The sequence below is a fragment of the Anoplopoma fimbria genome, chromosome 1 (genome assembly GCF_027596085.1).
Source record: "Anoplopoma fimbria isolate UVic2021 breed Golden Eagle Sablefish chromosome 1, Afim_UVic_2022, whole genome shotgun sequence".
NCBI lineage: Eukaryota > Metazoa > Chordata > Actinopteri > Perciformes > Anoplopomatidae > Anoplopoma > Anoplopoma fimbria.
In genome coordinates, this window is record NC_072449.1 from 23,538,068 (window position 1) to 23,551,870 (window position 13,803).

The window sequence follows — 13,803 nt, forward strand, 5'->3', positions numbered from 1 at the left end:
AAAAAATCATTTTTGGTTCAGAATCCGCCCTGAAGCCCCCACAGTGAGACGCTGAGTCACACCCTTTCCTCCACCATAATCAGTCAGTTCCTACAAGGCCTTTTGGCTCCAGCATGCAGCCACACAGGACTTCATTTCCCACAAGGCCTTTGGCCCAGCTGCTCCCGTCCATCCATCCCTATACGCCTCTGGTTCCCAAGTACGGAGTGTTACATCATTGGCACAGACACCCACCTTTCTGAGTGATGACGCAGCCGAGGGAGAGCGTGTGGGGAGGGGTGAGGGAGGGAGAGAGAGAGAGAAGAGGAGAGGGTGTCCCGTCTGCACGGAGAACAGACAGACAGCAGGGAACAGCTGCAGCGTTAGGTTTGCGTAGGATTTCACTGCATTGCGATTTCAAATATCAATAATTTCATCCCCCAAAAACTCAAGTAGAGCAGCTCGACTAAGCAACTACATATCATTTGAAAAATGGTTGATCGCGAGCAGCTGGTGCAGAAAGCCAGGCTGGCTGAACAGGCTGAGAGATATGATGATATGGCAGCTGCTATGAAATCGGTAAGTCCATAAAAAAAACTAAAAAAAATACATAAATAATTATGACTTGTATGAATAATGTTTTGCTCTCTGTGCGTAAAGGCGCGTCCTGCAATCTTGTTGGCTGTAAATCTGGGGGTTGCACTGCTGTCTTGATGTTTCTGCGCTACAATTAAGAGAAAACTCATATTTAGTATTTCTAGTGCCTTGTCGTCAATTCATCGACAGCTCAGCGGCTCTTTTTTTTTTTTTTTTTTTTTTTTTTTTTCCTGAGTCGAGTCCAAATCGTCTGCTCTTTGGGCGGTGCCTTTCTGTTGGCCGTGCCTTTCACTGAAGGGATATCACAATGAAATGCACACAGGCCTGAGCTTCATCTCTCAGTTAATAATCATATAATGACTCTGCTCTATTGCATTAGCTGCCTTTCCCCCCTTTTACCACCCTACATCCCCTCCCTCCATAATGCCTCATTTATAAAAGCTTCTGCTGCTGGGAGCCATGTGAGGTTGCTCGGAAAAAAGCCTATCAACTGCTGCTGCCTCCTCCTCCTCCTCCTCCTCCTCCTCCTCCTCTTCTTCCTCCTCTCTTTGTCACATTAATCAAAATTATATGCATGATCAAAATCTGCTCAATTTCCATGCTAGTATCCAATAGAGGGATGTTTTGAGCATGATTGCGTTATAAAAAAAAGAGCCCTGAAACTGCTCCTTCCTCTGAACAAACGTAGGAGGCAGCAGAATCTCTCTAGAATATTCTTTGTCATATTGCAGTGAGTCAATATGATCAGGATTGTGGGCTTTGTTTTCTCCTCGCTTTATTCTCCATACATGTGCACATTCTTTTTCTTTGTCAGATTCCTTCTGATACTAAGCAACATTAGGAGTCATTTTGGTTAATGACCCTTAAGAAAAGTAATATTTGATGCTTAGAGAACGACCCGCCTAACAGGATCTTTCTCAGCTCTTAATGGCCGACGTTGAGTACATAGCCTTTTGTCTGCTTTTTCAACTCTGCCCCCTAAAAGAAATTCATGGAACTGAAATCTCCATGGGTTAAAAAAAATTGCTGTGTCACAGCAGCTCATACTGGAACCAATAGCACCCTGGGATTCTTAGCCAGGAGCCTGCATGAGCTCACATACAGATTTAAGTCGCCATACGTGCTTCAAAGGAGGAACATTTCGTCCGATGTTTCCACAGGAGGGATGGAGTGAGCCCCTGTGGATTATTTGTCATCGGGGGTTTCTGGTTGCAGGAGGTGGGATGAGGTGTGTGTGCAGGGAGGGATTCCTTTCCCTTTAAACAATCTGCCATGTCAGTGCGGTCCAAACCAGGCCTTTTTTTGCAGGGGTGTGTACTCTCACTCTCTAATCAAAGGGAATCCCTTGCCATTATCGTAATGCTAGGGCTGCAGTTAACGATTATTTTCTCGTTTAATTGGTTAATTGTTTGGGCTAAAAAATGTAAGGAAATAACTCACAAGTGACATTTTACAATATCATGACTTGTATGACCAAACTTGCAAAACCAATACATATTTAAACCACTATCATCGGCGACTAGGAAAAAAACATAATATATACACATTCGTGAAGCTGACATGGTGACTTTTTGGTCTTTTTTTGGGCGTTAAAAAACAGAGATGTCTGTGATCCTGCGCCATCTTTGTGCTCCACTGCCTGAGCAGAAAATGTTAAATCTGAAAAATTAGACATGCTACCACGTCAAGGAGGAGCTTTTCAGAAAAAAACCCAGCTTTTGTGAAGCCTAAGGAACCTATTTCTTTATATTTCAGTCCCTGTGCAATTACTGATCTGACAGAAGCCAATGCAAGGTTGCTTTACAATCAAATAATCCTGAGTAAGGTGCCCTTTTTATAGCAACATAGGCTCTTTTGACAACTACCCAACTATCCAACTGATCCGTCAAAATCTAAAATTAACAGCCGTTCTCAGAGTGATGTCACAGCGTGGTGGTTGAGACAGGTAAAAAGGTCAGTTTGAGTCAGAGAGAAGGTCACTGGGACACGTGAACCGCCTGTGCAGTGATGGTTTTCGCTTACAGTGCAGCTGCCCCGGAGTGCTCGTGGGAACATTTTAGCCATCTCCAGCCCTCCCTTCCTTTCCCAACCCCCCACTGCTGCCGACTATCTTAAATATTCTTTCTCACTAACTAACGTAGCCGTCCACGTGGCAGCTGGAGCTACTGGTGCACTAAATGAATGGATTATCATTGAGACTTGGAATTGCACATGACAAGTGAAATATTGTTCACCCTCTGTGCTTTGAACTGTACTGTCAGTCCAGTCTTTCACCTAAAAAGTGCGTCTTTTAATAATTAGGACTCGGCTAACAATCTGTCGATCATTGTCTTGATTTATCCATTGGTTTGGCATTGGCACCCCCCAATGTGACATCTTAAAATTGCCTCTTTTTTCCAACAAAAATTCCAACACCAAAAGATATTCAATATACAATTCTATGAAAAGAAGAAAAGCAGACAATCCTCCTTTTAAGAAGCTGGAACCATAATATGATTGTTACCTCTAGTAGAAACGCTTGTGGATTATATGTCCTAATATTGTTTTTTTTGTAAATGCCGTCTGGTGTTGTTGATCAAGACCTCTTATCTGGTGATTAAATGGTCCATTGTCTCTCTCTTCCAGGTAACAGAGCTGAATGAGGCCCTGTCCAACGAAGAGAGGAACCTCTTGTCTGTGGCCTACAAGAATGTGGTCGGGGCCCGTCGCTCCTCCTGGAGGGTGATCTCCAGCATTGAGCAGAAGACTTCGGCCGACGGCAATGAGAAGAAGATTGAGATGGTGAGGGCCTACAGGGAGAAGATTGAGAAGGAGCTGGAGGCCGTGTGCCAGGACGTGCTCAATCTCCTGGACAACTTCCTGATCAAGAACTGCAGCGAGACGCAGCACGAGAGCAAGGTGTTCTACCTGAAGATGAAGGGCGACTACTACCGGTACCTGGCCGAGGTGGCCACGGGCGAGAAGAGGGCCACCGTGGTGGAGTCCTCGGAGAAGGCCTACAACGAGGCCCACGAGATCAGCAAGGAGCACATGCAGCCCACCCACCCCATCCGCCTGGGCTTAGCTCTCAACTACTCTGTGTTTTACTACGAGATCCAGAACGCCCCAGAGCAGGCCTGTCATCTGGCCAAGACCGCCTTCGACGACGCCATCGCCGAGCTCGACACCCTCAACGAGGACTCCTACAAAGACTCCACTCTCATCATGCAGCTGCTCCGAGACAACTTGACACTGTGGACAAGTGACCAGCAGGATGACGAGGGAGGGGAGGGCAACAATTAAAGAGAAACCACACTCCGAAAAAAAATATATATGAAGGGCGGGTGGACTTTGGCAGCCACTTTTGCCGATGATACTACCGCAGCAGCAGTTCTTTATTTTTCCATGTGTTAAAAGAAAAGAATCAAAAGAGAGGTGAGAGTGGAGGTTAAATCTTAGTTTAAATATATATAGAAATATATATACAGTTGAAAGGGGCCTCAGTCTTCTTGATTTTCTCTTTGACATTTGCCAAAACCACTGATATGTCAGTCAATCAGCCTGAAGTGGTTGTTGTTGGATTGAAATGGCAGCCTCACACTGGCATAGGAACCGATCTTGTTCTGTCAAGATAAGCTGCTTAGTTAGGTTTTTGCGTGATAGAGATGCATTTGAGTCACTTGAGAGAGAAAATGCTTGAATGGGAATGCCTCACAAAACTAGTTTGCATTGGTTCCAGTAGTAAGTCTATATATGAGAAAGGGCCCTGAAAGCCCTTAGCCTGACGCTAAACTCACACAAACAATAAGAAAAGAGAAAGTTTTAATTGGATTAATTCCCCCAACATTTGAAAGAATAAATTAGACAGGATTGAAATTGAAGACCTGATAGTAAAAATTGATTCCCCTTAAAGTTCAGATTGGTCTGTTATGTCACTGGAACCATTGATTCTTTTGGAGGTGAAGATTACTAAAGGCAGAGACTTAACAATATAAAAGAAAAAAAGTAGAAAAAAAACAAAACAAATAAAAGCAGCTTCAGAGTTTGTGGTTTACTTCTGTGTTTGTTTAATTAAATGCACTTGCCTACTATACTGTTTCTTCAGTGTAAGATGATGACAACAATAATATCGATTATTCAATATTGTGCATGCTGGTGATGTATTTATATACAGTAGCTTGACTTTATTAACTTATACTGTGGGTGTTAAGTATTCATATGATTGAGAAAAACAAGCTTTGTCTGATGTTGATTTCTAATCTCTAATTTATTTCATTTTGTTATGGTTTTTTGATTTGCTATACCAAAATGGTGATCGTAAAAATTTACATGTAATGGGCGTTGCTATAGTGACATGCAATATGTGTATTTAATTTGTTGCTGAAAGAAAAAAAAAAGGAAGATAAAAACTCACCAGTGATCACTTAATCTTACCAGCTGGTGTTTGTCACATTGAAGTATAATTATGATATATTTTGTTCCTTGAACAGTATTTAAGTACTTTTATCTGTCATGCTACCCAGTTTTAATGATGGTGAAGTTTTCAGGCTCAATGTTTCTGTTATGAATTCACAAACATGGACCATATTTTATTTCTGACAGTATACATTTTTTTGTTTGTTTTTATACCTTTTTGCTGTTCCTGAGTGACAAAATATCTTGAATGTGAGTCATTATGTAGCAGTTGCACAAGAAACGAAATAATAGCTATGATAATAAAAAAGAATATGACTAAATTATACATGCACCATTTCCGTGGTGGTCTAGTGTATTGTTGTATCGTCACCCATACGAAAATGTTGCTTTTAAGGAGAAAAAAAACATGTTTGAACACTTTGTTTTGTGCCCTGAGTACAGTATTTGCTTTATTTTTGTGCCTGTATCATTATTTAATATGCCTCATTTGCAAGTTAACCTTTACAAAAAAAAAGGATTTATATGCCAGTATTTTAAGTTCCTGCAAGCATGTGTGCAAGATGTAATATTTTCCTCACTTTGACATGTGTTGGACGGTACTGCTCTCTGTACAGCACATAGGTATGAATATTCAACACCAATGCACAAATAGAGTCACTGGAAAAGCATAGGCATTCAGTAGAATTGGTTTAATAGATTAGAAAATGTGATAATTAACATCTTCAGAACAAACTTAAGACACTAGGGAGTTGCTCAAGGGAACAGAAAGCTGCTGAATGGCTTTATATTCATAATGCTGCTACTACTATAGATTATTACATTAATATATTCATACAGATGGCAGTTTACCGGTCTTTATTTTTCCTAATAGATGGCAGTTTTTTGGGACTTATCACAGATGTGACGGCTTGAGAGAGAAACCAAAAGCCTTAAGGTCGGTCACACAACCTCGTTCACGTATGCCAATTATGTCACCCTCATGAGTCAGCCTCCATGAGCTCACACTGTATGTCACAGCTGCTTTGATTTATTTTTAACGTAGATGCTGGTCTTGAAGGCTCGCAAGACAAATAGCATGAAATTGTGATGCCAATCAGCACAACTGCTCACACGACTTATAAATATTAGAATGGAATCGAATCCTTCTTTTATTTGAATATTTTTGAAAAAAACATGTCAGGAGAATTTCATTCACTGCCAAGAATACATGCATTGTGTTACTTTTAAGTTTATTAGGTTTATTTTTCCCGTTTTGTGTTTTCATTTTGTTGGATGTTGATCCTTGTTTCTGCTGTGACATGAAAACATACAAATACAAGAAATTATGTGAAAAGGAGAAGAACATGAATTAGATTAAAGAAAAGCTGACCTCTGGTTATTAGCAAGGGGGGGATAGGGATAGAAACTGTATGCTCTGAGGAATTTTTGGTTGCCATCTGTTGCCCATTAAAGTTATTTGTTTATCGGTACTATTCTTTATATTTTATTTCTCTCTGTGACGCAGCCATTTACAGTCATACCACAAACACCATAGCTTATTAATTTTCCTTCTTCATTCAACAGATTTCATACATTTCTGTTGAGTTTTACAGCCTAAACAATGACAAAGGAAGTCAATAGGACCTCACGTAACCCCTTGTGCCTCACACAACAGGTGTGTGTGTGTGTGTGTGTGTGTGTGTGTGTGTGTGTGTGTGTGTGTGTGTGTGTGTGTGTGTGTGTGTGTGTGTGTGTGTGTGTGTGTGTGTGAATCCATATCTGGATGGATATGTGTGTATACAGTGTATATTCCTGCACCATTCCATGTGCTGAGTGTCTGTGGGAGAACGTATTAGATGGAGTCTGTATTAGCTGCAGTGCAGAGACACTGCCAGCTCACTCAACAACTACAGTATGTCTTAAATGGGGTTATTTTAAGGCCACCTTGATAATCATTAACTTAATTAGGGGATAAATCAAAGAATGAAAAAAATAGCAGGTTTAGTGATCTTAGCAGAGGAGCGCTGCAATAAAAAAAATCCTGCATCTCATAAAAAAACAATGGAAGGATAATCTGATTCTCTATGCTTTTAGATCTACATGCAAGTCATATATATTAAAACCTAACCTGTGTCTATTATATATTATGTAATTATACATAAACTGGAAGTCACAGTGATTGATAAGCTGAAGTGGAAAGCTGATGGATCGCCCACCCTCTGACTGCAGCCCCTTGCTGCAGCTTGCTGCACTGAACCTTTCATGAGAAGAAATTCTCAGCTTTGAAAGGTCCTCCCCACCAGCCAATCACTGACAGGCTCCCTCTCCGCAGCCACCAATCCGCTTTCTGTTGCTAGGGCTATAATAAGTATCCCGCTATTAGCCCGGCTCCTTGCTGCACTGCACAGACACCTATTGCATCCTGTAAAAAAATGAAAGCTCAAAGCACATAGGAGGCATTAGGATTCAGCACCAACCAGCCTGTCTTAATGCACTGCTACACTTTTAGGGACATTGGTGTCCGCATTATTGGTAAATGTTGGTCACATTATACATCCTAATACACAATGGGGCCCACTGATGGATGTGTGATGAATCTCCAGGAGCTACAGATTAAATTTAAGATGCAGATATCCAGATATGAAAAGAGGAAATTGTTAAGGCATGCTTCACTTCTACTTCCACAATAAGTGTGTGTCTGATCACCTTCATCACACAGAGCATTATTTCAAGACATCATTGAGTCTAATTTGAGTCCCGGAAAGGTAAAAATGCCTTCTAAATCAATCAGTCAAATTCCTTATTAGTATCAGTCGACGATGATGCCACTTTCAGCAACGTCGTAATGAAAAGGTCCAGACAATGTAAAATAATCTGTATCCTAAATGTCTAAAAATAAACTGAGGAAGTCAGGTGTATTTGAAGATTACACAGGTAGGGTTTTTTTGTTTTTATGAGCTCTTTCAAGTTTGAAGAGAAATAGCTGTGTAATAGGCCGACACATCCCCATTTTTTGGTCAGGTGGAGGATAGCCCCCGACCAATATCTAAGTAATGTTGAAACTTCTGTAGGGTTAAAAAAAACCGAGATATAGCATGTTAGAGGTGCACAAATGCAGATACAGATAGCTGTTTTCCCGTTCTAATATTTATGCTAAGCTAAGCTTAATGCCTACTGACTGTAGCTTCATATACAGATATGAATGATATCAATCTTTTTGTCTAACGCGGCAAGAGCGAAAAATAAGAGTATTTCCCAAAATGTCAAACTTCTCAAAACTTTATCAGACAAAAACAAAAAGGCAATTATGTGACCTGATGAGGAGTCAAAATTGCCAGTCCAATAAGGACTTTTTTAAATCAAATGTGCAGATAATTTTTTGACATTCAAATTTGCTTGGGTTGGAACAGCCTTCTTTTCTCCTTTGTCATTTTTTACATTTTTGAGCAGCAACATCACATGCTAACCATGTGGTGTGCTGGGTGGCAATGTCGGTCAGTCCAGCACATTGTTCTAAACTGAAATGTCATATATTTAATGAATTGCCTTGAAGGGTTGTTCAGACATTTGTGGTCCCGCAGAGGCAGATATTGGATAACTTGTGTTTAGCGCTAATTAATAAAAGTTAGCATGCTAACACGCTAAACTGAGATGGTCAACATGATAAAGATTATACCTGCTAAACATAAGCATGTCAACATCATCACTGTGAGCATGTAGCATGCAACGTTAGCATTTAGCTCAAAGCACCGCTGTGCAAACTACAGCCTCACAGAGCTGCTAGCATGGATGTAGACTCTAAGACTTAAGTTTCAGTCAACTAATGGTGTTAATGATCCTCCCTTTTTAACAACAGATTATCTGATTTCTCAAGTCCTTGTTTGCTGTTGTTTATTCAAAAGACATGAAGTCAGTGATTTTTACAAAAAGGTCATCACAAGGTCTGATCTTTATTGTTGCAGTCTATTGATTTCCTTTGTTAACTCACACTGAATGCAGCATTTCTTGCTGTATACAAATTCTTGCACTGAAAGGCGTTTAACCTCCTGTGGCTGGGGCTTCTCACAGCCGTTGTTGAGCCATTAATCATCAACCAAACCACATGGCTGTCATGACTAGTTGTGGGGCTCTGGGGCAAAAGTGTCAGCTCCGTGGACTGGTCACACACAAAAGACAGCCTGAAATTTCACTCAGTAATGAAACCTGGAGGCCTGGAGTTGAAACATTGCAGCTTGTGATCAATCAACTGATTAGAAATAATGCCTTGGATTGACATTTAATTCAGGCATTATTCTTCAAACATGAGATTATATTTCGGAACACCTCAGCCACACAGATACTGACACGTCAGAGTTTGAAAAGGTAACTATCTGATTCAATGTGATCTGCACCTCCAAGATGCAAAGAAGATAATAGCTGTACAGCTCCAGAAATATCCACCCATTAGAGGAGGGGAAGAGAGATGGTGGAGAAAGAGGGGACCGATGTAGAAGCAGAGAACAGAGACAGATCTATATATAGGCCTCCCTGCAGCCTGTGAGTAGACAGTGAGTAGACCAGAGACATCAATGTGACAGCAGCTCCACTGTAGAGACCATCTGCCTCTGTATGGTTGGTGAGAGTTCATATCTTCGGTTAAGATAGTCTGATTCATCAGTTTTACCTCGAGCTGAGCAAACACACGACATGACACCAAATCACACAGACAGCACAAATAATCAGTGTCTGTTTTCTTAGAGTTCATTCCGCTGTGTTATTAGTATTGATTTAGTTAAAAGTAATGATAGGATAAACAGTGCTGCTGCTGACTCTTCCAGGCACAAAGACAGCTACTATGCATGACTGCTGCAAAATTAATTATTCAAGCTAACATTTAGACTTTGTATTATTTATCAAAAAGTGCCACAATGTTCAGACGAAGGTTTTAAGAGACTATTTTAAGGGAGCACTTGTCCCAAAAAATTGCAGGATACAATAGACAGTGGAAAAAGTGTCATCACAGGATTTTTTGGAGAGATTCATCCTCCCAAATAAACCGTCTCCATCTGGCTGCAACATACAACACTGCTGTCATTTTAGAGGATCAAACCAGCTAATAATACTGGTGGTGATTATTCATAACTACAGAGGCTTGTGTGATGAACAGAAGTTTGTAAAAGGTGAGTCTAAAATTAAGTCTCCCCCCACCAATCCACACCCACCACGACAGTTATATCACTCTGCATATTCTTTCAAGGCCTCACTTTGCAGGATGATCACAGTCACACCACGTTCCCTTAGACAAAATAACACATTATGCTCTAGTTTTATTATTTAAAATCATTTTCTGATGTGTTACATATCCTGGAATTCATGGAGATTATGTCCTTTATTGTAGAAAATTGTCTATTCTCAAATAAAAACCTAAAGCTTAAAACATTTCATCGATTTTTTTCTAAACTAAAGTTTCATTTTTGACCCCTGGAGTGCTCTGATAGAAACTAGGATACTGTGACATGTAATCACCTTATCCGAGTTTTTGAATATTCTTTGTTGGTACCGAACATAATGACTGAGATGGTGAGAAATCAAGACACAGTTGCAGGCTGACAATCAAAAACCTGGATACTGTTGTGTTATGTTATGATATGAATGCCCAGGTTTTTCATTTTCCATGTAGACGCCATATCCATAATAAGATCAAAAACAGGATAACACTCCAAACCAAGATGCTAGTGTGCTTGCGATAGCACTCAAGGATGTTATAATACAAAATAAGATGAGCTTATTAACAAATGTGTATTACACCTTTTTCCTGTGTAAAACAAGTCACTGGTGTAGAATAAATTACTTCTTGAGTGCCAACCTAAACCATCCAAAGCCTTGATGGACAGTTGTACAGTAGAAGGTTCCTGTACAGTCATCTCAGTATCAGAGGAGGTGACCTATCTGTGTGATCTCCTCTGACAGAGCGCTGAACAGGGGAGGCATCTGCAGCGAGAAGGGTGGCCACACACAGTGAAGTAGTTAACGCCTAACGTTGTGTCGTTAACGCCTAACGTTGTGCTAAATTTAGCGGCATCTGTTTTGTTTTTTTCTCTTTTTGTTCCACTTTTTCTCAGGTTTTTTGCTCAAATCATGAAAGTGAGAATTAAATGTCATCACTTGTCTGGCAGTCTGTGGTGCAAACTGCACGTCGTGTGTTAAGTGACGTCGTTTTTGGAAGTCTTGACTCCCGCCACAGACAAGCTCACGATGTTATAATTAATTGTTAATGACTAAAATATAATATAAAATGTGGATTCATCTGTTAATGCTGGGTTTGATAAAAACATGCAGTCTGATACTTATTTTGCATTCCATTATAAAGTATGTTCTGAATATGTCTTGCCTTTCTGTGTGTTCTTTTACCTTAACAGGATCTAGCCAGTCATGCTTTGTTTTACAATCAGCTCCCAGGGTGCCAACTGGTTGACAAATTATACCTTCCAGTGTTTGTGGGTCTGCCTGATGTCTGAGCTGGTGACTCATTATGTATGTGCGCACAGGGGATTCCCAACAGTGCAGACAAGAAGAGGAAAGAAAAAAAGAAAAACCTTCCTCCACTCTGCAGCCTTGAGGGGATGTACAGCTCAGTTGACAGCGGGCCAGTGGGGTCGGTCGTGGTGAGTAACAGGCAGTGAGCGAGAGAGAAAGAGAGCGAGAGGAGGGTGGGTGGTGATGTGGAGCTGTAGGGGTGATTGGTGGTGTGGTGACAGGAATACAGAGTTAACAGTGAGAGCCAAGGGTTAGTGTTTAGCTAAATATCTGGGGCTTAGCTGAAGGGAGTCTGGGTATGGAACCAGACTCTGAAGCAAAGTTTCCCCTGACCATCCACGAAACAATGACACGGCAGTTACAGCCCCAAATATAAAGATTGTAATACGGTAGGAAAAAGCAGTAGAATATAATATAATGTTGCATTACTACTCAGGCAGTGAGCTAAGGGAAAAAGAGCAGCCATACAGTGAAGTTACTACTCTGCATGAGCGCAGTATTGTGCTGTTGCATGGCAACAGTTTCCACAGAAAATCTTTGCTCAGAAGCACTCCTCTTTGGTCTTCACATAACTGCAGCGGCAGAAAAATGGGCTGACTGCAGGAATACAAATGGTCTCATGAACCATTTCAGCTTGCAGAGGCTAAAGGGGTTTGCCGACACAGAAAATTGTAACAAGAGAGTTTATTTAGTTTATTCTGTTTCATATTGTAAACTGTATTACATACTACAGGTCACTTGAGGATGTGGGATAGAATATGTGCCAGACTACTACAGCTTCCATACAACATATCTTCAACTGATCAGATCAGATGATAATTAATTGTCCGACTAGTAAACACCAAACTTTCCTCACTATAATGCTATGACATTATTCCTACCACATTGGTGAAAAATATAGTTTAAAGAAAATGATAAGTTGCCATCCTATTTTTGGGAAATACAATAAATTGCTTTATGTCGAGAGTGAGACGAGAAGATTAATACCACTCTCAAAGTGGTATTGATCGTCTCATGTAACTCTCAGCTACAATATTAATACAAATTGTTTTCCCAAAATGTGGAGCTATTCCTCTTAAAGTTGTCAATATATCACTATCACATATGTCTTGTGATAGTCTGAATTGATGGACCTGTAACCAACATGATTTAAAGGGGAAACATAGGGAAAACCTCACTTTGTCAGTGCACATTTATTTGGGTATTTAGAGTGCCTACCAACCAAAAAAACTGTGAAATCATAAAACCCAGTCCGGTTTTTTGGGCTGACTGGATCAGAAAACATGTGATTCAACAAGCCATTCACATTTGGCTCCTCTTCCTTTATCACATACAGGCATATTAAATTATACCGCCCCCCATCTGAGTATCTCCACCCAGGGCTTGAGAACTACCTTCGTAAAGGTGCACCAAATTCTTCTCACAAACCAATCAGAGCAGACTAGGCTTTTTTTTGGAGGGAAGCTAAAGAGACAGGCACTAAAACGGAGCGTTTCAGAGAGAGGGTGAATACAAGTATATTCAGGCAGACAGTTTGAGAAAAATTGTGGGTTTTTTTTTTACATTAAAGCATTTCAACATGTCCTAGTAGAAACCCAAAATACAAGTATGAACCTGAAAATGAGCATTTAATGTCCCTTTAATTTAATCTGGTCTGCAGTGCTCCGGTTGTAAGTAAGTGGATTGAACTGTGTTGTTATTTTTCAGTTAGTTAGTCTCTTTGACCTCTATAGTTCAACCCCTCTTGTGTTCAACAACATATTTTCCACCAAAAGGTCCTTTACATTTTTATATCTGTGTTTTTTTTCTTCACCTGCACTCCCACAGTATCATTCTGCTGTTTTATTTAATATTTTTTTAACAATACATCTAGTGCTTTTGGTCTCTGCTCAGTTGTATCTCTTCCACAATGTTCTGTCTCAGATACCATCCCAGATAATGTACCTCCTACTTAACACACCTCCAGAGAAACCTTCAGGCTCCCCTCGACTTTCCTTATTAAAACCTGCCTTTCCAAAACCTCAGTGTGATAAAACTGATATTTGTGGTGATCAGGTCAAGTCATGGACAGTAATGCTGTGTGAGGACTGTCATTGGCACTGGATTTTACATTTTGCAGCATCATACCTCTAACTCAGAAAAAAACGACTATGTTTGAAACATAATCAAAGGAGAGAAGAGGGCAGTGTTGGGATACATTTTGCATTTGGATGAAAAATCTAACTGGCAATGTCATATATATTTTTAGGATTCATACATTTTAATATTATATTTGTTTAGCTTGTTGACTTTGTGTCCATTTTAAATTGTTTCAAATATACCAGTGATATAAAGGGT

The 13,803-nt window shown here is 40.3% G+C and overlaps 1 protein-coding gene across 1 annotated transcript; it reads left to right on the forward strand.

Moving 5' to 3' along the window:
• The first annotated feature begins 330 nt into the window (after positions 1 to 330).
• ywhag2 (3-monooxygenase/tryptophan 5-monooxygenase activation protein, gamma polypeptide 2) lies at positions 331 to 6,419 on the forward strand. Its single transcript, XM_054602734.1, has 2 exons — positions 331 to 558; positions 3,202 to 6,419. The coding sequence occupies exons 1-2, from the start codon at positions 472 to 474 to the stop codon at positions 3,856 to 3,858; spliced, it is 744 nt and encodes a 247-aa protein (XP_054458709.1). The 5' UTR covers positions 331 to 471; the 3' UTR covers positions 3,859 to 6,419.
• The last annotated feature ends 7,384 nt before the right edge of the window (positions 6,420 to 13,803 follow it).